General features: G+C 45.0%; 1 protein-coding gene across 3 annotated transcripts in view; it reads left to right on the top strand.

The window, feature by feature from the left end:
• Nucleotides 1–24,704, top strand: part of LOC146858039 (asparagine synthetase domain-containing protein 1-like) — a 119,144-nt gene extending 94,440 nt beyond the window's left edge. For all 3 annotated transcript variants that reach the window (XM_085648816.1, XM_085648818.1, XM_085648817.1), the window contains exon 7: nucleotides 24,312–24,704. In XM_085648816.1, the coding sequence (XP_085504942.1) occupies nucleotides 24,312–24,567 (256 nt within the window). In that variant the 3' untranslated portion in view covers nucleotides 24,568–24,704. The remainder of the gene's footprint in view (nucleotides 1–24,311) is intronic.
• The last annotated feature ends 263 nt before the right edge of the window (nucleotides 24,705–24,967 follow it).

Raw genomic sequence — 24,967 nt, 5'->3', positions numbered from 1 at the left:
GCTTGGGATTGAGACTTATTCAGCGGGTGGCTTCCACGGCGGCAGACTCACCCCCTTACCACAAGCGAAGCGCTATGGCCAGTCTCGAAATAGAGGCCGCCGTGATACTGGTGCTTCTCTAGAAAACATTCAAATACGCCCTGTCCGAAGGCCCCAACGCTGTGGCCTAGTTCATAACCAAACCATATTCCACTTGTGTTATATCGTTTTTACATTAGAGAACACCGACTATTGTCCGCATGGCACCAACCCCTTCATTTTGGGTGGCGCTCCCTGTAGTGCCTATTGGAGCAGCCCCCACACAGACCAGATCTGACGGACCGCCCAATGGATCATAGCCCGCCCATCCTGCTCTCCTTATCTGAGAATTCCCTGCTCTTGGACGACCTCGTCCCCCATCCATCCTCCCTTACCCTGTAACTAGACCCGTCGCTGCCTCTTCCTTACCTACCTAAATTAGTGCCCCCCATCCCTTGCGCGTTTTTTGTCTCCCTCTAACCCGCGTGTATGCGTATGTTTTAGGATTACCCAGCCATGCCCACAAGGCCCGTCTCCTCCACCTGAGACCCCAACACTGCCCACCATTACCTGCTTCAGCAACATCGTGCTCCTGATTTCCGCCCCCAGCAATCCGCCATCTCCAAAGTGAACCTTCTGCAGTCTGGGAAACAATCTCCCCTTACAAGCGTCACCCCTGTACCCATCCTTCCTGCGCCGCCTCCCATGCCATGTGACCCTCCCCACATCCCCCATCTGTCCAATCTCGCACCCCACACCCTGCTCACTAAACCCTCTGTCGCCCTCCCAACTCTTCACAACTAGCCCCCTACTAGTGGGTCGAGCCCGGTAAAACCTCCATCCTCTCTGAATGGCGACCAAATTGTACTGACAAGAGGATGTGCCGTCCTCCATGCGCTTCTGCAAGGTCTGCCAGGTGGCACTTGGGCTCAGCCTCGGGTGCAGCCGCACCCATCCGCTCTGTGGAATTGCACATTATCTCTGCCCCAACTTTCCCAACTCCCCCTGCTATGCTCTATGCACGGTCACCTCTGAAGGCGACCGTCTGCTCGACGCCACCTGCACCAACAACCCTCGGCCCTCCCCACATTTTCCACTGCAATACACCCCCCCCCCCCCTCCGCCGATGTCTACCGAGCGCCTGCAGGAATTGCAACCAATCCATCCGGCCTCAGAAAGATGAAAGGATGAGGGCATGAAGACCACATAACTCATTTCTGTTTCCTGCTCCAAGAACTCCACCTCTTGCTGTTGGTGGTCAGCTGAGAGTGCGGTCAGTGAGGTATAGAAGAACTTGCCTCCCCCTTCTGCACTCACCCGGCCTCGGTATGCCACATAGCGCTTGTGGTGCAAGCCCGCGCAGAGGCTAAGCGTTAACTGCCAAGTGTCTACATTGCCCATGAAGTGCCTTGGAGGCGAAGGGATGCTATACACTCTCGGTGTGGGATCTAAACTGTTTCTTTGCAAAATTTCTTGCGTGCCTTTTCCAACCCCGATCATTCTGAGAAGCAAAACATCACCATGTAGCTTTGACCATTTGCTGTGTTTATGGAACTTGCATTGCTCACTCTGAACGCAGTCCTGTCCATCTAATTGTTCCTTTGGAAGGTAGCAGAGAAAGGAAAGGGGTAGATCTCAGAAGAACGACATGCACAGGATTGCGGTGCTAGTGGAGAGTGTAGAGCAGCTCCCCGAATGCTCTCCCTATATGTGCGGGCTGTAGCCAAACCAGCAGTTACCTCGAAGGTAAAGAACCAATAACCTTCCCCCCCTCGTTCCCCCTCAGCATACTCCGCCGGCTGCCCCACGCATGATCTCCCCTGCACTCTCCATTGGTCCACGGCGCTTCATCCCTCTCAAGGCCTACTGCTCTCTGAACCCCCCAAACTCCTTCCCCCTCACCTCACACTGTAGCAGCAGCACCTCTTCTCTTGTAGAAATTTCCAGGAGAAAAAGGGCCCTGTGCCAGGCGCCTACGAATAAATACCCCACCTCCCTACCAAATTCCTGAGCTTACATTTATGACTAAGCTGACCCAGTGCTGTTATCTGCTTGTCCAGCTCCTTCCCTGCCTTCATTCTCTTGTCTTCACCCAGTCGTGTTCGGGTTCTACTCCTTGGGGGTGACCTCCACTAAGGCCCCCGGTCCAGCCGCTGCTCCCCTCCACTTGGGGAGTGGGGGACCGAACCAAGGGGCAGAGCCGGCCATCGAGCAGTAGTACAATACCTTCCGGGGGCACAGGAAGGCCTTTTCCTATGCAGCAACAGAGACTGTCTCTTCCGGGGCAGCGGGGAGGCCTTTTCCAGTGTGTAGCAGTAGTGGTGGTTTCTATGGGGATGGTTGGGTCGTCTTTTTCTGGGCGGGTCTTTTTGTCTAACCAATCGGACGGCTTGCTGGAAAGTAAAGCCTCAAAGTCCCTCCTTGTGCCTCTCCTTAGCCTGTCAAACTGTTTAAAACCATCTTTCTGATGACCTTTCCTTGCTTTACCGTATCGAAGTTGTTTGGAGTCAATAGGAAAGAAGAGGCAGCCGGATGTTTGAAATCTTCTGTCGGTTGGAGACGGAAGGTAAGGCCCATTTTCGTGTGATTCCCGCTTGAGGCGGGAGATTTGAGATGCAGGTACTTTCACATATGTGATTGTACTTTCTTAAATGAAATGATATTTCTCACCATTGTGGCGGTCGGTGGCCCTTTGATCGCGTATTGACTATTCCAATAACGTGAAAGATACCAAGTTTTTGTATGTAACAACCGAGCCACCGCTTCCGTTGTTAGGATAGGATCCTGCCAAGGCTCAAGTGTAGATCCCAGAGTGCAATCAGTACCTATCACAACATGTCCTTATCAGTTTGTGATACCACTGGAGTTGAAGCTGAGACAATTCCACCCTGCCATTAGAATAATTAATATTACATGTGCATTAATGAATATCGTGCTGGAATTTGAAATAATTTACTGCCGGAACTCATAAATTGGGGGTCAAACGTATACAGGAGGAAAGGGGCTGGAGTAACATGGTCCAACGTTGGAGCTTGAAAAGCAGTGTCTGACAGTCAAATGCCTTTTCAAAAAAAAATCTGCTGCACAAAACCATTGAAATTCCTCCGTTATAGTTAGTTCTGCTAACTATAAATCGCGTGCCCGCAATCCACTGCTGATGATGTCACATATTACATCATTCATGACATGGTCAGTGCCATCACTGATGACATCTCAAATGACATCCCTGATGACATCGATGACAGTGAATGTGGTTTGGTTCGTTATTTAAATATGTATTATATATATATATAGCAATCTGCATTGAAGAATGAGTGGATATATAAATATCTGGATGGAAGATTTAGTAGCAGTGGGATTGACTGTTTACTTGACTAATTTATAGTGTCTCACTAAATATATTGGATAGTGATTAAACTGTGAATATCTGTATCACTTTGTCAATTGTTGTGTAAACTGCTGCACCAGTTGGTTACTATCTATGTGAAAGTCTATTTTAGTTATTGATGAGTTAACTGAGTATTTGTATGGGAGAGTAAATGTGTGTGTGGTTTAGTGGGGGGTGTGTGACTGCCCAAAGACGTGTGAATAGTTGATTCAGTAGGTATATGAGGTTAAGACTACATGTTATAACAGTTGTTTGGGTGAGTGAATATCTTTATGGGTGTGGTGATGAGCAAATATATCTCTCAATGGTACATGTCCAACAAACTAGAAAAATAAAAGGCAGTGTATGTGACAGTTGTATATAAATAAGTATACATAAGACCAAGTGATTGTATGAGTGACTGTATGGATAACTGTATACTTGTAATATTGATTTTATAACGCACTAAGTATGAGTTACTTTCTATATTAATAAATGAAGTGGTGTTTGTATAAGTGTGTAGCTGAGTAAATGTAAGTATGATCCATTGTTTGCATAAGTGAGTAGGATGACTGCATAAGTGAATAGGATGTGTGCTGCCGTGTAATGTTGATATAGGTGTATAAGTATATTTGATAGTGTTCTATTGATCATTGACAGCATGTATGAGTGAATCTATAGGTAAGTGATTAGATGTGTGTGTAGATCTAGGAATCACTGAGTGGGTTTTTAGAAACTTGTATTGGTGTGTCAATGGATTCAAATATGGTACTCTGTATTTTACAGTGAGTGAAAAGTTATACTACTGTATGATGAGGTGTATCTGATTTTCACGTGGATGACGTCGTCAGTGATGTCATCAGTGATGTCACTGACCATATCATGAATGATGTAATATGTGACATCATCAGTAGTGGATTGCGAGCGCGCGAGTTATAGTTAGCAGAACTAACTATAATGGAGGAATTTCAAAGGTTTTGTACTAGTGAAATGTCCAGCTAACTATAACCGCCCTAAAACCTATGGTTTTTTCAGTGAATTTCTAAGGTTTTTTAAATGCTAATTCCGAACTATAACATGTCTGAAACCTATGGTTTTTTTCAGTGAATTTCGAAGGTTTTTTAAATGATGATTTTTAAATGTTATAATAGATGTATTTTTTTATACTGATTTTCTACAGTTTTTTAACTGTTTATTTTTACATATTTTATTTTTTAAATTACATTATATATTTTTAATATAAATGGAAATACATTTTTTTTTTTAAATATTGAAACTGAAATATTGTTTTTTTTGTTGAATGTATAAGTGCAGAACTATAAGTGTGTTGGTTAGTTAGGGGACTGCATGCATAGTGGATAGGGGATTGAAGCAGTCCATGTGCTAAGTCCAGGCTCAGTGCATGAGTACTTGGGTACTGACTGAATGATTAGAGTACTGCAAGGAGAGTGCCTGGGTGAATTTATAAGTGGTTGGGTTTTGGCGCAGTGAATGGATTAGTACATGGTGCTGAATGGGTCACTAGAGGAGTGCAAGGGGAGTGACAAGGGTATTTGCTGGAAATGTATGGATACTGACTGGGGAATTGAAGGTGTAAAAGACAAGTGTGTAGGTGGTTAGAGGACTGCATGCATAGTGGATAGGCGTTTGAGGCAGTCCATGTGCTAATGCCTGGCTCGCTGCATGAGTACATGGATACTGACTGAATGATTAGAGTACTGCAAGGAGAGTGCCTGGGTGAATTTATAAGTGCTAGAATTACTTTTCAGGATCAGTACTGGGCTCAAAGATGCAGCACTGAGGTCTCTCCTGATAACAGGTAAGTAAATCGGAATTCGTAGTTCGGCTTATTTTACTTTGGTCCAGTATATATAGAGCCACTTTCCTACACCATCCCCTCCCTTCACCACTGTGTAAACATGCCCTGTGTCCGTTTTAATTTGGGGGATTAATTCCCCTTGAAACCTGAGTGTCCCTGGGGTCCAAGTAGCCCACTCGGTACCTCCAGTAAGCGCCATTGCAGAGAGGTGTAAAAAGGGGTACGGCCTGGACCACCTCTCTGCAACGCAGCACAATGGCGCTTATTGGAAGCACCTGGTGGGCTAGTTGGCCCCAGGGTCACTCAGGATTGAAGGGGAATTATTTCCCCAACTTGAAACGCGCCACAGGGCGTGTTTGCACATGTCACCTCAGGCCTCGTTCCCTCCCTTAACCACTGTGTAAACACGCCCTGTGGTCGTTCTAAGTTGAGAGATTAAGTCCCTTTGAATCCTAAGGGTCCCTAGGGACAAACTAGCCCACTAGGTACCTCCAGTAGGCGCCATAGAGCTGCGTTCCAGAGAGGTGTAAAAAGGGGCATGGCCTCTGAACACCCGTCTGCAACGCAGCTCCCTGGCACATACCGGAGATACCTGTTGGGCTAGTTGGCCCTCAGGGACCTTCTGTATTGAAAGAGAGTTAATCCCCCAACTTAAAACGCGCTAACGGGGCGCGTTTGCACAGTCGTGAAGAAAGGGGGCGTGGCCTGAGGTGACATGTCTGCAAACACACCCTGTGATGCGGTTTAAGTTGGGGAATTAATTCCTCCTCAATCCTGTGGGTCCCTGGGGGCCAACTTGCCCACCAGGTCCCTCCAGTATGCGCCAGAGAGCTGCGTTGCAGAGAGGTGTTCTGAGACCACGCCCCTTTTAACAACACTCTGCAACGCAGCTCCGTGGCGCTTACTGGAGGTACCTGGTGGGCTAGTTGGCCCCCAGGGACCCTCAGGATTGAAGAGGAATTAATTCCTGAACTTAAAACGTGCCACAGGGCGTATTTGCACACATATCACCTCAGGCACCGCCCCCTCCCTTCACCACTGTGCAAACACGCTCCGTGGCGCGTTTTAAGTTGGGGATTAACTCCCCTTGAATCCTGAGGGTCCCTGGGGTACAACTAGCCCACCAGCTACTTCCATTAAGCGCCACAGAGCGGCGTTGCAGAGAGGTGTAATAAGGGGCGTGGCCACAGAACACCTCTCTGCAACGCAGCCCCCTGGCGCATACTGGAAGTTCCTGGTGGGCTAGTCTTTCCCCCAGGGACCCCCAGTATTCTAGGGGAATTCGTTCCCCATCTGCAAACGCGCCAGGGGGCGCGTTTGCAGAGTGGTGCAAGAAGGGGACATGGCCTCCGGCGCGATGCCGGTCTTTTCTTATTTTTCATTTTTTTAATGAAAATTTCGGGAAGGGGGCCACGTGGCCCCGCTCCCGAGGCCATAATCGGGCCGGGGACCCCATCGCCCGGGGCATGGCCCTCTTAAAAAATATTTTTCATATTGGATGGGGGCTGCATTGCCCCCCTCCTTACGGCATTCATGGCCCCGGGGACCCCATCCCCCGGGGCCGGCCTTTTTTAATTTTATTTACCCGGGGGCTAATTACCAACGAAGCGCGGGAGCCCGCGTTAAAGTTATGGTCCTAACTATAACTACCTACTGGTTACCGTCAGTAGGTAATGTATATCTGTGTGTGTGTGTGTATATATATATATATATATATATACATACATACATACATACATACATACCTCAAGAATGCCCAAGCATGCTGGGGCGCACTCACAGCAAGTCACACCATCCGGCATCATTAAACAGGAGATGAACACACAAAGCTGCTCCTTGATTGCTTTATTGTGACCTGACGCGTTTCAAAGCACTAGCTTCTTTCTCAAAGGTCTCAGTCCAAGTGGCAGTCTCAAGGCGCTCCGTACAGCAGGTCATTAGTAGACCTAGCAAGCCCCGCCCTCAGTGGGCCGCACCGCCGAGCGCATCTTGCACTCTGGGAAATGTAGTCCTTGCACGGAGTAGAATCAAACCTATAGTAGGTCTTGAGTATCTGTCAATATTAGACATCTATGATACACCCTAAGTGGGTCCAGGAGCAGCCTGCATGCTCGCATTATTCCATCTTGCTGTGCCGTATTAGCGGGCTGGAACTGTTCCGACCCACGGCTTCCATCTAATTACCAGGATGTTGCTGCCCCACGCGGCAGGACGGCCGCGTAACAAATGTTCCTCAAGAATGCCCAAGCATGCTGGGGCGCACTCACAGGAAGTCACACCATCCGGCGTCATTAAACAGGAGATGAACACACAAAGCTGCTTCTTGATTGCTTTACTGTGACCTGACTCGTTTCAAAGCACTAGCTTCTTTCTCAAAGGTCTCAGTCCAAGTGGCAGTCTCAAGGCGCTCCGTACAGCAGGTCATTAGTAGACCTAGCAAGCCCCGCCCTCAGTGGGCCGCGCCGCCGAGCGCATCTTGCACTCTGGGAAATGTAGTCCTTGCACGGAGTAGAATCAAACCTATAGTAGGTCTTGAGTAACTGTCAATATTAGACATCTATGATACACTCTAAGTGGGTCCAGGAGCAGCCTGCATGCTCGCATTATTCCATCTTGCTGTGCCGTATTAGCGGGCTGGAACTGTTCCGACCCACGGCTTCCATCTAATTACCAGGATATTGCTGCCCCCCGCGGCATTAGGAACAAATGTTCCTAATACGGCACAGCAAGATGGAATAAGAAGAGACAGGTGAGAGACGTACAGCGAAGAGCTCACTGTGACCTTATCAACTACTACACCCACTTATCACCCAGTAGAGAGTACTCAGCGGATAGTCCTGTCTCTTCTAAACCACTACTCTGAACATTAATGACCAAAGTAAGACATCTAACTGTACAGACTAGTTTATCACAAAACGCAACCCCATCATTTGTCAACCTGAGAAGAGGTTTTAGTGCAGACGTCAGTTTTACACAAACAGCTATAACACAAGTAGAGAAGTCTTAGCGGACAGGCCACTGTATCACAAACCACTAGTAAAATTATTCTTCATCGTGGTGAAAGTTGGCAGCAGAGAGGTCAGTCTGTTGCAAACCACTACAACACTGAGCCATCACCCTAGAAGGAGGTCTTAGAGTACATATGAATTTATTGCAAACTACTATTACACTCACTCATCACAAAGGAGAGAGCTCTAAGCAAAGTGGTCAGTATGTCGTAAAACATAGTCTTACCATACACATACCACAGCACAGAGACCACCATACTTGCCGCCACAGACAACATCCACACCCTCCTGGACCAAGGTCACTCCGCAGCCCTCATCCTACTCGACCTATCAGCGGCCTTGGACACCGTCTCCCACCGCACACTAGTCGCCAGACTACATGACGCAGGCATACAAGGAGCAGCCCTGAACTGGATCCGATCATTCCTCACCGGAAGAAGCCAAAGGATCAGACTCGCACCCTTTCTCTACGACCCCACGGAAATCACCTGCAGAGTCCCAAAGGGTTCATCCCGGAGCCCCATCCTTTTTAACATCTACATGGCCCCCCTCGCAGCCATCATCGGACAACACAGCCTCAACATTGTATCCCTTGCCGATGACACCCAGCTCATCCTCTCCCTCACCAAAGACCCCACCACTGCCAAACTCAACATCCAGAAAGGAATGCAAGACGTTGCAGACTGGATGACCAACAGCTGCCTGAAGCTCAACGCCGAGAAGACAGAAGTCCTCGTCCTTGGTACCACCCCTTCTGCATGGAACAGCACCTGGTTGCCGACCGCCCTCGGAAGCCCACCTACCCCCTCAGACTACTCCAAGAACCTCGGTATCGTACTCAACTCATCACTCACCATGAACCGACAGGTCAACGCCGTCACCTCCAGCTGCTTCAACATCCTCCACAAGACTTCCAAGTGGATCCCCCCCTGAGTCAAGGAAGATAGTCTTGTCCTCTGCATCCCCCGACACGAACACAGCTAACACCTATGAAGTCTCCACTGAGAAAAGAGCCACTTTCAAAATCCTCGCTTTTTTTTTTTAATTTTTGGGGGGAAGTTGCGCACCCAAAGCGTACCTTTCTCGATCGCTGCGCAGAACCTAGCCGCCATTTTAGGATTGTTGTGTAGGAACCGCGTCGGATGTGCGATGGGTGCGTATTTTCGTGCGCGATCGCTATGCGACCGGTACGTGACTCCAGGCGCATACGCGACACATACGTATTACTTTACGTGGCGCTTGTGCGTGACGTCATATACGTGTTCGCGTTAGGAGTTGCGCACCCAGCGCATGCACACCAGGGGACCGCTCTGCACTGGGTGCGTGACTCCTAATATGCCCGTTAAAAAAAAAAATGTGCACGATCACTAATTTCTATTCTCTCCGGGGCCTATATACAACGTTGGGGACCATTGGGGGAGCCCCAATGCCCCCACGGTCCCAGCCGGATCCCCGCGTCCTTCGGGAGCCGGCATTGCTTTTCCACACGGGGAGCTGCTAACATGCAGCTCCCCATGTGGAAAAACAATATGGTTTGCATTTTGAAAGAGAGAGCAGATCTCCCTGCTCTCTTTCAAAATCCAAACCAAGTTTGCTATCTCCCACCCTGCCATAGCAAACAGCTGTGTCCCCGGGGTGGGCACCACGAGACACTGCAGGAGCCAGCCCTGGGGGGTGGAGGTCCCCAGGGCCTTCGACGGCTCCAGGAGGGGGCCACACAGCCCCCCTCCCACAATATAAAAAGCCCCGGGGGAGGTGGTCCCCAGGGCTTGGGGGGGCCTTTGAGCCCCCCCACCCATTTTTTTGAAAGCCCTGGGGGGTAGCGGTCCCCGGGGCCATCAAATTTAATAGTTTTGCCCTTGGGATTTGGCCCCCCCCCCGGGGGCTAACTATTCAAGAAGCACGGGAGCCCGCGCTTCGTTTTAATAATTTTTTTTACGGCAGGATACGCGCCACCTGCGCGCATATTGCCGTTTTTTCAACAACAACAAAAACTATTTTTTGGGACCCCCTAAGCAGGTCTAGAGAGGGTCAGGGTATTTCTACCTTGCCTCCTTTATACGTTTTGCACACTTGATCCACGCTTCTACCGAGGTACAAAATGGCTGCCAACACTTCCTGGTTTGGAGTGTTGACAGCCAGTTGACAGCCAATCAGCATGCAGCTCGTGGTCGGGAGGGTGCGCATAGGGTGCTCGGATCCTCCGAGGCCATAGATATATATGTGATTCTACTTTGATTTTCTCAGCAACTACTGAACAGATTTACACCATTTAACCTTCATTAATTTGTGGCCAGTGCAAACTCTGCTTGGGATTCAATACCAGTGCCTGTACATGTTTGGAAGCTCCTCGTCTCCCTCCCGCCGCCGCATTCACCAACTCCGCGGCCGCTGTGAGGAGGGAAACTCCATCTCCCAGGGTGCCCAGCGCTAAAGGCGGAAGCCGACGTGACACCAAACGCGCCTGGACGCGCTACAAATTGCAGCACAGCCCCCGCGTCGCGGGAAGCGCGCGGGCAACACCGGGCTAAGCCCGGGCAAAGGGTGGGCCGTCTGTGGCCGTCCTGGGCAGGTAGAGGCAGGGCTGGGCCACCCCTCTTGCGCGCTACCCAGACCATCAAGGTACTGTGCCGCTTGTCTTATCCATCTTCCAACAAACAGTGTGACTGCCACTTTCCATGCAGCGATAATCACTACCAAGGATTGAAAGTATTACCTTGTCACTATACTGTTGTATTGGTGTATTCTATAAGTATTGTTGGTATTGTCAACAACGTAAAATCTCATTTACTATCTGTGTATGGCCAAAAGGAAATCCATGGAGGGAGGTGGGGGTAGCTTTAACAAAAAGGGAAAAAAGGCCAAAAAAGCCACCCATGCGGCAGGCAATTGTGTGCTGGACAGGATCGAAGTTATTGTCGATGATTGTCAAGTCCTATTGGAGGAAACTAGGCATCCATCTACTATTGCGGGGGAACCAGCAGTAGATTCTCCTCCTAGCATCTGCAAGCGTAAGATCCCAAGTATGTTTAACAAAAATAGACAAGTCCCATCTACAATATCTTCTCCCCCTATACCCAATGACCTCGAGCTCTGCCAAAAAGACAAGCAGGATATTTCGGATTCCATACTTAGTACTGAATCCCAATCCCTTATCACCCCACTTGAGCTCTCATGCTCTAATAGGTTTGCTATTTTGGAAGGCTTAGATGAGGAAATCCCTGCATGCCAAGATCCTGGTCCATCAGTCTCTAAAGCAGTTCAGACTCCTAGTCCCCAGGGAATATCCCTGGAACAGAAAATTGACCAACTACTAAAAGAGATAGAACTGTTGAAAAATATAGTCTTGGAACTGAGTAAGAGTGTCCCTCCAATTCCTATGCAGATGACCATCCCAAGCAGCCCTAGGATTCCAACACCACTTGTACCCTCAATATCTGTTCAGCCCGGCCCTCTGCCAATCCCACACAGGGGGACCCACTTAGCTTGCAATACGACTGACCTTATTAGAAAGCCACCTTTGTATACGGACATTGTGAAATGTAAAAGAATTCATAATGAATTCCCTTCTATTTTGACTACATCTGAATCTGCTGGGCCTTTAAGACCCAGCCACCAGGAGGCCCAGGTTCGTTTTAGAGGCAATACTGCATCGAATTGTATCTCAGGTGGCCCTTTGGCCAATCCAAACATAGCTTACATGGTTAAGGTACCTAGACTTACTACCACCCAATCTTACGAAAATGAGGACTCCGTAAAGAATAAAGCCATACATTGGGTTAGGCATGTTAGGGGGTGTAGGTCAATCATTCGCGATGATATCATCAAGGCTAGAAGAATCTCACTCTACAATAGCCAATTCGATTGTATCGAGCTTACATTTTCTAGCACCATTCTGGCCGAAAACTTGGTCCTTTTGGAATACCGTACTTCAGCTCCGGACTATTCTTGTATTCAGATAAGGCGCACTCCACTCTGGGTTCTAAGAGGCCACGAGTCAGAGGGTAGAAATAGGGTTCTAAGCAACGATTCTAACTTGAACAGGGTAGACTGACTGGCCCAAGACTTATCCCTTGGTCATTCTGAGGAGTTGGATTCTATTGCTGCCGATCATACCAACGCACCACTCCAGAGCCCACCACCTTTTTCACTGTCCCTCTTGCCTTGTGAGATGCCCCCCTGCATCCCGGCAATTATAACTCCTGAAAATTCCATGCCATCTCTTAATTTTGTCTCATGGAACATTGCTGGGCTCCCCAAAAAACTCCTGATTCCGGATTGGCACGACTTCATCAGTACGTTTGACGTTTGTGTATTCCAGGAAACATGGAGTATTATCCCTCTACACAAATCAGGATATACTACATATTACCTACCGGCTTCAAGCTCAGGGAAAGGCCGCCCATCGGGGGGACTACTTGTGTGGGTAAATATTAAGAATAACTGGTTGGTAGAGACCCACAATAGTGTTTCCCCCGATCTTCTACATTTGACTATAAAAGGTTCACTCGGCGGTCCCACCCTAGAACTATTTAACATCTATGCTAGAGGTACTGTGGGAGGACAGCCCTCCCAGACTGTCTCCGTCCTGGATCACGAACTAACTCTCGTCGATCCCCACTCTAGTATCATTATTTGTGGTGACTTCAATTGCACATTTGAACCCCTAGCCCTGGAAGATCTATTGGGGACCAGCGAGTCTGATCTCAATTGGGGCATTCCGCCCCTTGAGCTTACTCCAATTAAGAAATGGTCACAAAGGGCAATTCAATTGAATGCTCTCACCCGAGAGTTTAATTTACGAGCAGTGAACGGTAGATCTAAATCTGACAAGGGCGGTGCCTTTACATTCAATAGGCTAACCACCCCATCTCGCATCGACTATATCCTTGTTGATATTTATTTCTGGGGGAACATTGTGGACATGGTCGTTAAAAATACTATAGATAGCGACCATAACCCACTGTGCTTACAAATTAAAGGTGTTTGGGTGAACCCGCACCATGAGAATAACCGACTTCCTTTGATGGCAACCAAAGAAGTATCATTGGCAGGACGCAATAGACGCCTCAAATGGCATGGGATCTCACAACACGAGGGGAAGCTCGCATCAATTAAAGAATTATTAGCCAGTAAACACACCGAGCTCTGTGAAGCCAGCAATAAAACGGATGATCCCCAACTCATATCTTCTCTCTATCATGATACTATCAATAAGATAGGGGAATTTTTTATTCTGGGTGAGAATTCTCGCTGTAAGGTGGACCCCGTGCGAGGCTCTAACCCATGGTATTCCAAAGATTGTAGAAGGGACAGAGTGACCTTGACAAAAGCCCTAAGGAAACAAGATAGCAATCTAATCAAAAGGGCGAGACGCGACTATTCTAGATCTCTGACAGTCGCCAAACGAAATTGGGAGGAAATGCACTGGCAGGAACTAAAAGAGGCGGCATTGAATCGAAATTCAACGGTCTTTTGGGACCTTCTTAACAGAGGCAAACGGGCCAAAATGGCAAGTATCCCAAACCATATAACGGAGCTGCAATGGTTTAACCATTTCTCTGCTATATATGCGGGAGATACTGTCTCTGCAGTCCCTGTGGTGGATGATTCGCCCCCTGCCGCAAATTTCCCAGCTGAGACTAACTTTGGGACTCAAGAAGTCATCCTGGCTATCAAAAGTATTGCGCCTGGTAAGGCGGCAGGCCCAGATGGCCTACCAGGTGATCTTCTTCTATACGATCCAATCCCCTGGTCTTCTTTTATTTCTGTTGTCATGAACGCTATAGCTAAGGGTTCTTTAGTACCATGGAAAGCTGCGGTGGTGATTCCCATTTATAAAAAGGGCAATAGGGAGGACCCTGCCAACTATAGACCTATTAGTCTAATTGACGTGATACAGAAAGTGGTTGGCAGGGTTCTCCTTATGAGATTGAGGTGTTGGATTGAGAATAGGAATGTTTTATCGCATTTTCAAGCAGGTTTTAGACAAAAGGTAGGAACTATGGATCAAGTTTTTAGATTTTTTATGATATACTGGAAAGTGGTAGTTTTAGGCAAAGGTACTTTATATTTAGCTTTTATAGACCTAAAGTCCGCTTTCGATTTAATTCCTCGTCAAAGACTGTGGCAGGTCTTATTCCAATTAGGTGTCCCCCAAGAGATCATTGCGTTTTTAAAGCTTCTCCACGAGAACAATCATGCTAATGTTAGATGGGGTGCCCAGGGCCAGCTTACAGAGAGTGTCGCGGTGAACAGGGGGGTTCGCTAGGGCTGTGTTTTAGCCCCCACCCTGTTTTCTCTATATATCAACGGGGTGGTGGATTTCCTCAGAGAGGTCTCAGCTGATGCTCCAGTCCTGGCTGGCGAAAAAGTTCCCACTCTCCTGTTCGCCGACGACACTCTCCTGATTTCCAAATCCCCGGCTGGCCTACAAAATGTTTTAAATAGGTTTGATTCCTTTTGCAAGTCATCATAAATACAGAGAAAACCAAATTAATGGTTATTAATCCTCCAAGACGTTTTAGATATGCCTTTAGTCTGGATGGCACACCGCTAGACATCGTGGATTCCTTCGATTATCTAGGCATACGCATTGCAAAAGGGATGAAGTGGAGCTCGCACCTGACCAAGATGCTCCTATGCCACAAGAGGGTATCTGGTGCCATCGTTAGAGAACAACATCTCTCTACTAGCCGACCAGTGGCACCGGCCCTTGTGGTATATGAAGCACAGGCACTATCTAGCTCTATGTATGGGGCTGAAATTGGGGCTATGTAAATATCCATGACCTGGTCATGTCCGAGAATAAATTTATGAGGAATCTTATTTCTGTTCCCACTTCATCACCACTAAAACCCTTGTTTTATGATTTAGGCAGACACTCCATTCAGGACATTGCACGCCTCCGACCTGTACTATTCTGGGCAAGACTTCGACGGACACCTGAACTTGTCAAATACGCTGCAGGCTTAAGTGAACTTATATTAGCGGACACTGGGAGGAGGTTAAAATGGATCTCCCATGTTAAACAAACGCTGAGAACCATCGGTTATGATGACTGCTGGGAATCCCATATACCCCCTTCGAAACAGGATCTTAAGAAGACTTATTGGAGCTGGGTCAATGCAAGAGAGCTGAACAATGTAAAAATGGGGAAGTTGACCGAAGCATTTTTTGAGCATAAGCCCCTTTGTAAATTGTAACCCTATCTTGACTTCATTCAAACTCCTCTTGATAGATCTCTGTACGTGTGCTTCAGATTGGGGTCCTTTCCTCTTAATTGTGTTACTGCTGGCTGGAAGGGATTCTCTACTACATCTGCTGGTTGCCCGAGTTGTACAGCACCCAGAGAGTCTATTCCTCACTTTTTATTTGCCTGTTTCCACTACAGAAGAGCAAGAGCCAAGTGGCTGAGGCCGATCTGCAGAATGCTCGGTAGTCGTGACTACCGTATTGTGCTACGCATTCTACAAACAGATACCTCGTCCCTTACTATTGTCTGTGGCATTGCCAAGTATCTGGGTTGTGCTTGGCTATTGCGGAAGTAAAAACTCGCCCTTCATATGCACTAAATTACCTATGTGGTCTGTTTTTATTACTTGATATTTATCTACTATATGAATTTTGGGTCTTAAGCTTCTTGTACCTCGCACATATTGTTTTTATCTACTTTTATAGTCCTCTTATACTTACCCATGTTGATCAACTCTTTTATTGTCTACTTGATCTTTTTTATATTATTGTATGTTGTGATTTTATGATATTTTTTATCGAATAAAGCTTTACCTACCTACCATTTAACCAAAAGGCACGAGTGTGAACCAAGGGCTACCTCTTTGCCAAATTTGGTATAATTCCGTTCAGCAGTTCGGGCTGTAGCTGCGATCAAAGTTTCCTATGGAAAATTGCATGGGGAAAACACGTTTTGGGACCCCCTTTTTTCTCGTCCCCTGCTTGACGAATCACCCCGAGTCTTTCAGGATAGGAGCAGACCGGAGCGCCCCACCAGTTTTGAAAATTTCACGAAGATTCGTCAACCGGCGCCAAAGTTATTCCAAATAGAATGTTGCGGATATCCTATGGATAATAGGTCCTAACTATAACTACCTACTGGCAACTGCCAGTAGGTAATATATATATATTTAGTGAAAAAATCAAAGGTTAAAGTGACATAGTTGGGTGAAAATGTCAGTTTAAATGTAACGCACAGTTTTGTCTTCAATGATGTCATTCAAGATGTCATCAGTGATATCATTTATGTCGTAGAACATGCCAGGTATGATGTAATATGTGAGGTGATAAACAGTTAACAGTTAGTTAACTATAACATGTGAATTTCAGTGAGTTTTTTTTATTTTAAAATGTTACATGTAAACTGACATTTTCACATAACCATAACGTCACTTTAACCATTGTGTTTTCTTTTTGTAGCGAATTTCTAATTTTCTTTTTTTTTTTTTTTTAATTTTATTTGACTTTTTTCCCCAGCTAATTTTTTTAAAGGTAAATTAAGATAATACTTAACTTTAATAATATCATACCTAACTATAATGTCACTCTTACCTGTGTTTCTTTTCCATTTAGTTTCTGTATTTTTTTAACGTAAAGAAATATTTTATTACCATACGTAACTATGCCAACCCCTGCCGCCAACAACCCCGCAGGTGGCCAACCACTGCCGCAAACAGCCTTTGGCTGTATGCAGTGCTGGTTAGCCGCAGGACCAGCTGCCCATACGCGGCCAACCTACCACAGACATTATCCCCTTTTTACAAAAACAAAATGGTTTTCCAAACCCACAAGAGCCAGCGTGGGTCCCTGTGCTCCCTCATGACTCTCGCTGAAGTAAGGGAGCCTCACTGGCTTTCGCGGGATTGCAGAAGTCCCCCCAGAAAAGCATTTTAAAAACATTTGGCCCAAAGGGTGGTCCCTCAGGGGCCTGCACCCCCAAGCACCAGGGGTAAGGGCACCGCTATCCCCCTTCCCCTTTACCTTAGGTTTATTTTCTTTTCATTTTCAGGACAAGGACTGGGTCTACGCGTCCTGTTAAGGCAGCCAGAATACTTCTCTTCATGTTGCGGTCTGCCAATACGAGCATGATCTCCAGGGGGCCTGGCAAGAGCCTCTTCCTCTCACTTGAGCAAGTTGGCCGATGGGGAAAAAAGCCCCAGCCAATCCGATTATTCTATTATTTGAAGTTGTGTGCCCGTGGAAACCCAGCTGTCCAGATAGCCATACATTTTGAGCCTTAATTTCTCAAAACTACTTAACTGGTTTACACCAAATAACAAAGGGCATACTGTCTGGTTAAAGAACTAGCTTTCTGAAAAACAATTGGTGTAATGTTCTGACGTTATGGTGACTAAAATTCCCTATGGAAATTGCATGGGGAATTTGTGTTTTGGGATCCCACTTTTTCTCGGCCTCTACTTGATGAATAACCCCAAATCGTTCCAGCAAGGAACTACCTAAGATAGGTGAACCTTTTTGGGGGAAAGCTATATGAAGAATCATCAAATGGCAGCAAAGTAATTAGCAAATCAAAAAATCTATTTCCTGTGATAACTAGGTCCTAACTATAAGCACACAGTGGCTTTGTAAAATATATTTGAATAACCACTTTTAAGTCCCACTCTTTGCAGTCATTGTGTTTGGTACTCTTTTTGCTGGAAAGCTATGTAGCCTCCTATAAAGCACTAACAATGATTGATCCCGGAATGCTTTTTTAGAACTTTTTTTTAATTGTTTGTTATTTAATGTTATGATGGGTGTCTGCTAATCCCCACATGTTGCTTTTGGCCCTGCAGATCAGGGCCAGTTTCCCCAGCTCAGAAGAAACATTTAGTAGAGGGGCTGTTGAAAGGGAGGTGTGATCTTGAAACCTTGGAGCACATTTTCATTTGCTTCCCTCAGTCAATGGTGTGGGCTTGCTTTGCCATCCAGGGTGCTGTGGCTGTCAGCGTTAGTGGAGATGATGTATAATCGATAGGCATTTAGGAATGTGGATGGCTGCTTGCTAAACACTGCGTTTGAGCTTCAAACACACTATAATGCTGTATGAACCTTAATGGGAATTAAAATCCTTCAATTTTTTTTATTTTTATTGAATTGAGCGTTTGATGTAAGCAGCACTTTCTTAGCAGATATCAGTAAACTAATTGAAATAATACATTTAAGTGTAGGCACCACAACGCCGTCTATATCATAACTGCTAGTAAAATAGCAAGGTTATCTTTCACTTACAATGTTTACGTTTTCATATCACATGTGAGGGGAGTTTTAGAAAGTGCTGTCTCAGTGGTTATCAAGTTGAGTCAAGGTATGGCAAAACATTGAAATGCTATAAAGAAACAGTGTCCTGCAAAGATTAAACTTTGCATATACAGTTAAGGTTGCAAGGCTTTCTGTGTTGAAATTACAGCCAAGGTTTAAACAGTTTCTGTGCTGGTTAAAATGGGTGAGTAATAGCATTTTATAAGCTTTAATGTTGTGTTTTTGTGCTCAGTGACTGGTGATTAGCTTTTATTCACAAACAATTGTCATAAAGGGTTCATTCAGAGTTCTTTATCATTAGCTATTTCTTAATGTAACAGATTCTGTGCTAATGAACCTCAAATGGTCTCTTCAGCCATTTCCTCTTAAAATGCTGGCACAATCGCCAACAAACAGGGCAGGCTGGCTTTCTTTTTGGTGGTTAAAGTTAAGGATAGGCATTGAAGGATTTCAGGTTTCATGTTGATCTTACGTACAAGGTCGTTGTGGGGCACTTTCTGGCACAAGATTTACCATATCCTCCTGCTGGAGAGATGATCGATGTGGAGTTGCCCCTACCTTATGAACTGTAGAAAGAGGATGCATTCATGAAGCGAGCAATATGTCTTTCATTTAATAAGTAAAAACGACATTTAAACTTGGTATAATGTGCTCTTCTCATGTTTAAAGCTTTGTATCAGTACATAACTTAATTTGCCTATTGTCTTTTGTCAAATTCTGTCAGGTCAGACAGAGGTTTGAAAATTATCTTATTGAGAGCTGAAACAACCTTGTTTTTACCTACTGAGAGTTGACGGGCAGATAAAACAAGCATTGGCAAATTCAGGAAAATGTGCTACAGCCTATAGGAATTAATGAAACTTAAGTGCAGTGCTTAATTTGTAAAATATTAAGTGCAGGTGCTCTCATTTATTTAGGATGCCACACCCACTCCCCCTGGCTCTGCCCACGTCATCCAGTAACTCCATCCCACTTCCTTTATTGGCTCCGCCCACATCCACCAACCTCATCACATCAGAGCCTCCTCCTCACTCCTTGAGTTCCACAAGAAGCCGAAGACCTGGTTCTTCACATAAGCACCTCCGAGACCTCACGCCTTCCCAAGTGCCTGAATACCCTCTTGGTCGTTAGTGCGCTATACAAATCAATATAACATAACATAATATAACATATGGGAAGCCTATGACAACAACTTAAAAGTAAACTCAAATTATAGAATGTGTGTAAATCACAAAATCCAGCTTTAGGAAAGGTCATTGAGGACTTGGGCAGCTTTGCAACCTAAAGAGAATGCTTGCACTGCACTGTTTAAACGATAGGAAGGGATGAAGGATTGGGAGTACTGGAGTGAGGAAATAAGTAATGGATGAAAGGAGGACATACGAAATAAATGAAGGGATAGAGGGAAAAAGGAAGTGAACAATGTGTGATGGATGAATAGAAAGAAGAAAGGAAAGGAGAAGGAAAAGCAGAAGGAAGGGTAGATAAGAAAGGAAGAAATTAAAGAAGGGATGAAGGGAGTATTAGGAAAAAAAGAATGTAAAGAACAAATGGAGGAAGAAGGAAAAAATGCACCAAGGGAGGAAGGATGGGAAATTAATGAGGGAGTAAGGAAGTAAGAATCAAAAGAGGAAAGGAGGCATGGCTCGAGGTGCGGAGGAAGAGAAGAAGGAAAGGAAAAAGATGGGATGAAGGTAAGAAAGGTCCGGGGAAAGGATACGAGTAGGAAAGGTATTGGGTCAAAGAGGGACAGAGGGAATAATGACATTGTAATATTGCAAAGAAATTGAAAAACAAAAGATTAAAATATATTTCTGTGTCCTTAACACACCATGTATGTTTGTAAAGCACATACTCAACAGAGGGGGCCTTGACACTGAATTATAAATGTTGCTATCAAGCTCAATGGCACTAAGTTTATCGACCTCGAGAAAGATGAAAGACTGAGTGGCCCTACCGAGAATTAAATGTATGACCTTGAGATCAAAAACAGACTCCTAGAGTGGATACAAAGATATGTGCAAGAAGGAAAAACATAAAAGAGAGAGTGTCAGTGAGGAAGGAGGAGAGGTCTGAAGGCAAAGATAGATATGGTAGACAAAGAATATGAAGAGAAGTGGGGAAAGAAGAGATTAGGAGAGCAAGATTGGAGTGGAACATGAGGAGAATAAACAGTGGAAAGAGGAGAAAAGCAAGGGAAGAAGGGCAGACCACAGTGAGTGCGAGAAGGGAGAGTTGAATGGAAAGATGAAAAATGAAAAGCAGTTAATGAGGGGAGGGGACGATTAAGAGGAAACACGGACGTAGGGCAGAAAGTGAAAGAAAAATGGAGTGAAGGGAAGAAGTGAGATGTAAAGAGGAGGAAGAAAAGCAGATACTGATGGAGAGCTGGAGTTCACCTCTGCTTTATTAAATATACAGTAAATAATTATATAAAGTTTAGGGGTGACAAGGATGTATCATTCTTGGCCTGTCTCATCAATGCATAGCTGTGCTGTCCAAGACACACAATAGCGATTCTTTAACTGTGTTATGGTTTTATGCCATCAAAAGATGTTTTGTGGCATCACAATAGGTATTCCTGATAAAATATAATACAGTGTCTGTTATACCATTGGGATTATGCTTTGATAGAGAATCAGGCTCTCATGCTTCAAACAAATAGTTCTATTACATGATCAGTCTATAAGATACAAAATCCCACTGCCACCTATTTCAAAATGAAGTCAGACATTCATCTCCATTCAGAGAGGCTTCCACATGCACTTTTGAACTAATAAAGCACAAAATCCCTCTGAGTCTGCTGTCTGTGCTATATTAGGATTGTAATTAATGAACAGTGAGTGATAAAAGGATCTCTGTGGCAAAAACAGAAACCCACTGACCTATTCACACAGATACAGTTCTGTCACTTGCATGGTACACATACTTTGCAGAAGGCACATTAACCTTATGCGCTACAGTCAAAACTACAGCGAGACAAAACTAGGATCCCTTGCTCCAGCAGGAACATAACATTTAATCACCAGCATGCAGCGTTCTCTTGACATTTTTATTGTTGCCTGAATCCTGCTGGAACTCCCAAGGAACTCTGCAGCAGGCACTTTTAATCCAAGTATAATGTTTCCTACCACAGTGTCCCCTAACTCAGCGCCCCAGAACTCAGCACCAGGTGCTCACCACCCTAACAGCCGACCCTGTCTGATGCCCAGCCGTTTGTCACCCAGGACTACATGCTCAAGTATCAGAATTCAAATGCACTTTCCCAGAATCATGAAAGAATTCACTTTTTATTGTCTGACTTTCTTACACTGATACTGCTAACTGACAGTCGCTACAAAGCACAGGACAATACATACATGCATGAAACTCATACATCAGAGTTTCCAAAGTAGTACATATACATGGCAGGTGCTCATGTGGCATGTGGTAGACAAAAAGTTTAAAAATACACACCTGAAGAGCGTAAGACCCCCCACTTACCTGGTATCCCTGCCTTCTCACGAGCAAAACCAGTGCCCCCAGTACACACAAGCAGAATTCCAACTATAGATAAAATTCCTCGAATGCAGAAGCAGAGATAGGCTATGTTATCATGCTGCTCAAGCACTCCACCCCAAATGCAGCACCACACCCAGACAAAGGTGCAAAGGGATGAAGTGGCACCTCTGGTTATACTTCTGCTTCCGTTCCGAGGCAGAGACAATATAGTGGGATGTGGGAAATAGAAAACGGACCATGAAAAGAGAGTGTAACTTGGCAATCACAACCAGTGTCCATACCAGGCAGACATCTGAACCGATCAGGACAGGTATGACTCACTTAAACGGCCATAAGCACTACTCTTGTTGAAGTCTCATCTTGTCTAGAGTAGAGGCTAGATATACTTGACACCTTTATGTCAATGCCATCTGGAAAGAAAATACACAGTTTGTCACTTCACAATTTGTTTACATAAAAATAAACTGTATCCATTCAAGTAATTACACTAATCACCACTTATCACTTCTAATAAGAGGAACCCTTTTTAACAAACTTAGAATTATAAAAGACAGTAGGGTTCTAAACGTTTGCTATTCAATTTGAGTGCAGCCTCTTGATGCCGGGTCACAGTGCTCCAAGCTAAAAGGATAGCAACTTGTGACATAAGGTACCAGCCAGGATTCTCTGGAACATAAGCAGTCACCAACAGAGCTATTTTGTATGCTATTTCAGAATGAGCCAATCCTGTAGCAAGATTGCATACCAATGTCACCAGCAAACGCACTGACCAACTATTACCTTATTTTAACTACTGTACCCAGGAGCGTGCTTGGTACACAAAGATCTATGCAGCTGCATGAACACATTTTAAAATGCAGACTGTTTGTGACCACATAAGTAAGTCAAAACAGAATCATTAGCACATTTGTTTCTACTATATTTGGGGCAGAAATAAAAAAAAAGTAAAAGTTAACACATCACTCCTTTTGAGTCAACCCCCATTCTGCTGCTAGCATTGCCCCCCAATTTGTGGGATTCTGGAGTATAGTTTCCATTTTCAGCCCCGTGCTTGTTTTGTTTGCACTGAAAATGTGTTACTAATATTGTAAGCATTTTTGAAAAAAATAGCAGCTTACTACTGAAACACAAAATGCGTTTCATTTTCTCCGTGGAGAGTTTTTTTAAACAGGAGACCCGTTCATGTACTGTTGACTTTCAAAGCTATTGCACCATTAGAAGGCATGCGCAGCACAACCATTCAAGTTTATCGTTTGACAATCCCTACAGAAATATTTTCAGGGTGGTTTTTAAACTTACTCGGGGGGAAAACAGATGTAAGAGTCTGCAGTGAAATGTGACCGTTACTAACCTGCAGTGATTGGGAAGCAGCCAGGAGGAGCAGGTGCAAGGCTGTGCAAGGCTTCTGCAGGAGTTTTCCACATGGCTGGGGGCTGTAGATGTATACACCCTTTCCTGCCTTGCCCCTCCGGCTCTCACCACCAGTCTCACTGAGGCCTCTTACAGGCCAATCGTGACGCCACGGAGCATTCATCCTCCAATCAGCAACGAAAAAAACACTAGGCTATAGCGGCCGCCCCTCCAACAAGGACAACTAAAAGCACTAAAATATCGCTGACTGAAGATATGTTTTCATTTAGTTACAAACGGACCGCCATTTTTGAGTGGAGGATTTCTCCGCAAACATCTGCAGGATAGATGTAAAATTAATAAAAGCCTAACAGGATTTCTTTACTAGAGAGAAAAAATCAATAGACCCGGCCCTCAGAAATAAGTGCCGGTGCTAAACACCAGAAAGCACCGGCACAAATTAAGCACTGCTTAAGTGGCAAGCACATGAACCAATGAAAAGCCAGTAAAGAGAGGGGTGGGATGCAAGCCCCTTTTAAGTTTATATTGAGAATAATGGACTTCACAAGCACAGCGCAAGCGATATCCAGGCAAAACCTAAAAATGGCATATTTTATGTACAAGGTAATAAAACGCATGGAATGTAAACAAAATACAAGACCTAACAAACCAACCAGGGAATAGATGAGCTTGAATGAGCAGAGTAATAGAGGACTGCTTCTGATTAGTGTAAATTTGAATAAGGGGGTACATGGATCATTTGTGGAGGAAGGACACACATCACTTGCTTTATTGAGGATTTTCATAAGTGCAGAGTAAATTCATGGTAGGGTTTTTGTTATTGTTTTAAAGTGATTTGTAATATATGTACTTTTCTTTGCTCAGCTTGCTTCACTAAACCAAAATAACTATTTTCTCCCTGTATAAGTAAGCACATATAAAAACTGTTTTTTCCCTGATATTTCTAATACAGATTTCCTTTTCTTGACGAAGACGTTGTCTCCTTTTTAAACTCTCTGCCCATATGGGATAAAGCAGACTTGACATTACCACGTGGCATCGGTGAAAAGTTAATCTTGCGCTTGGCAGCTAAGGAACTGGGACTCAAAGCCTCTTGCATACTTCCAAAAAGGGCTATGCAGTTTGGATCCAGAATTGCAAAAATGGAAAATCACAAAGAAAAGGCGTCCGACCAGTGTGCTAGACTCCAAAGACTATCAATGCATTGAAGATAAAATATTTACCTGCTTCCCAGTCCCGCTGTAATTACCTGACCAGCAAAGATGTCTACGATTTCTACAGATTTTACATTCAAGACCACCAAATGTGACAGAAAAAAATAAATTGTTTTTTTTCATTGCTAAAATCTACCTTTTGATTCATGACTTAATATTAATTTAGGCATTGTTTTATAGAGCATACAACTCCTTTGCACTTATCTGTTGGTGGACCTTCTTTTCTCCTGTTCACTTCTATTCTATTTTATGCTGAGGTTAATGATAAAATATGTTTTAACTTTGTTCTCCTTAATCCTTTTTATATTAAGTTTTGGGACGCATTCTTTCCTTCAACAAGGTACTCCAGTAATTTTAATATTATTTTGCTAAAGCTATTCAGAAAGTAGTTTCA

The sequence above is a fragment of the Triturus cristatus genome, chromosome 3_2, assembly GCF_964204655.1.
Source record: "Triturus cristatus chromosome 3_2, aTriCri1.1, whole genome shotgun sequence".
Classification (NCBI taxonomy): domain Eukaryota; kingdom Metazoa; phylum Chordata; class Amphibia; order Caudata; family Salamandridae; genus Triturus; species Triturus cristatus.
Note: the sequence above shows the minus strand (reverse complement) of the source record. Positions and strands in the feature narration are given on the sequence as shown.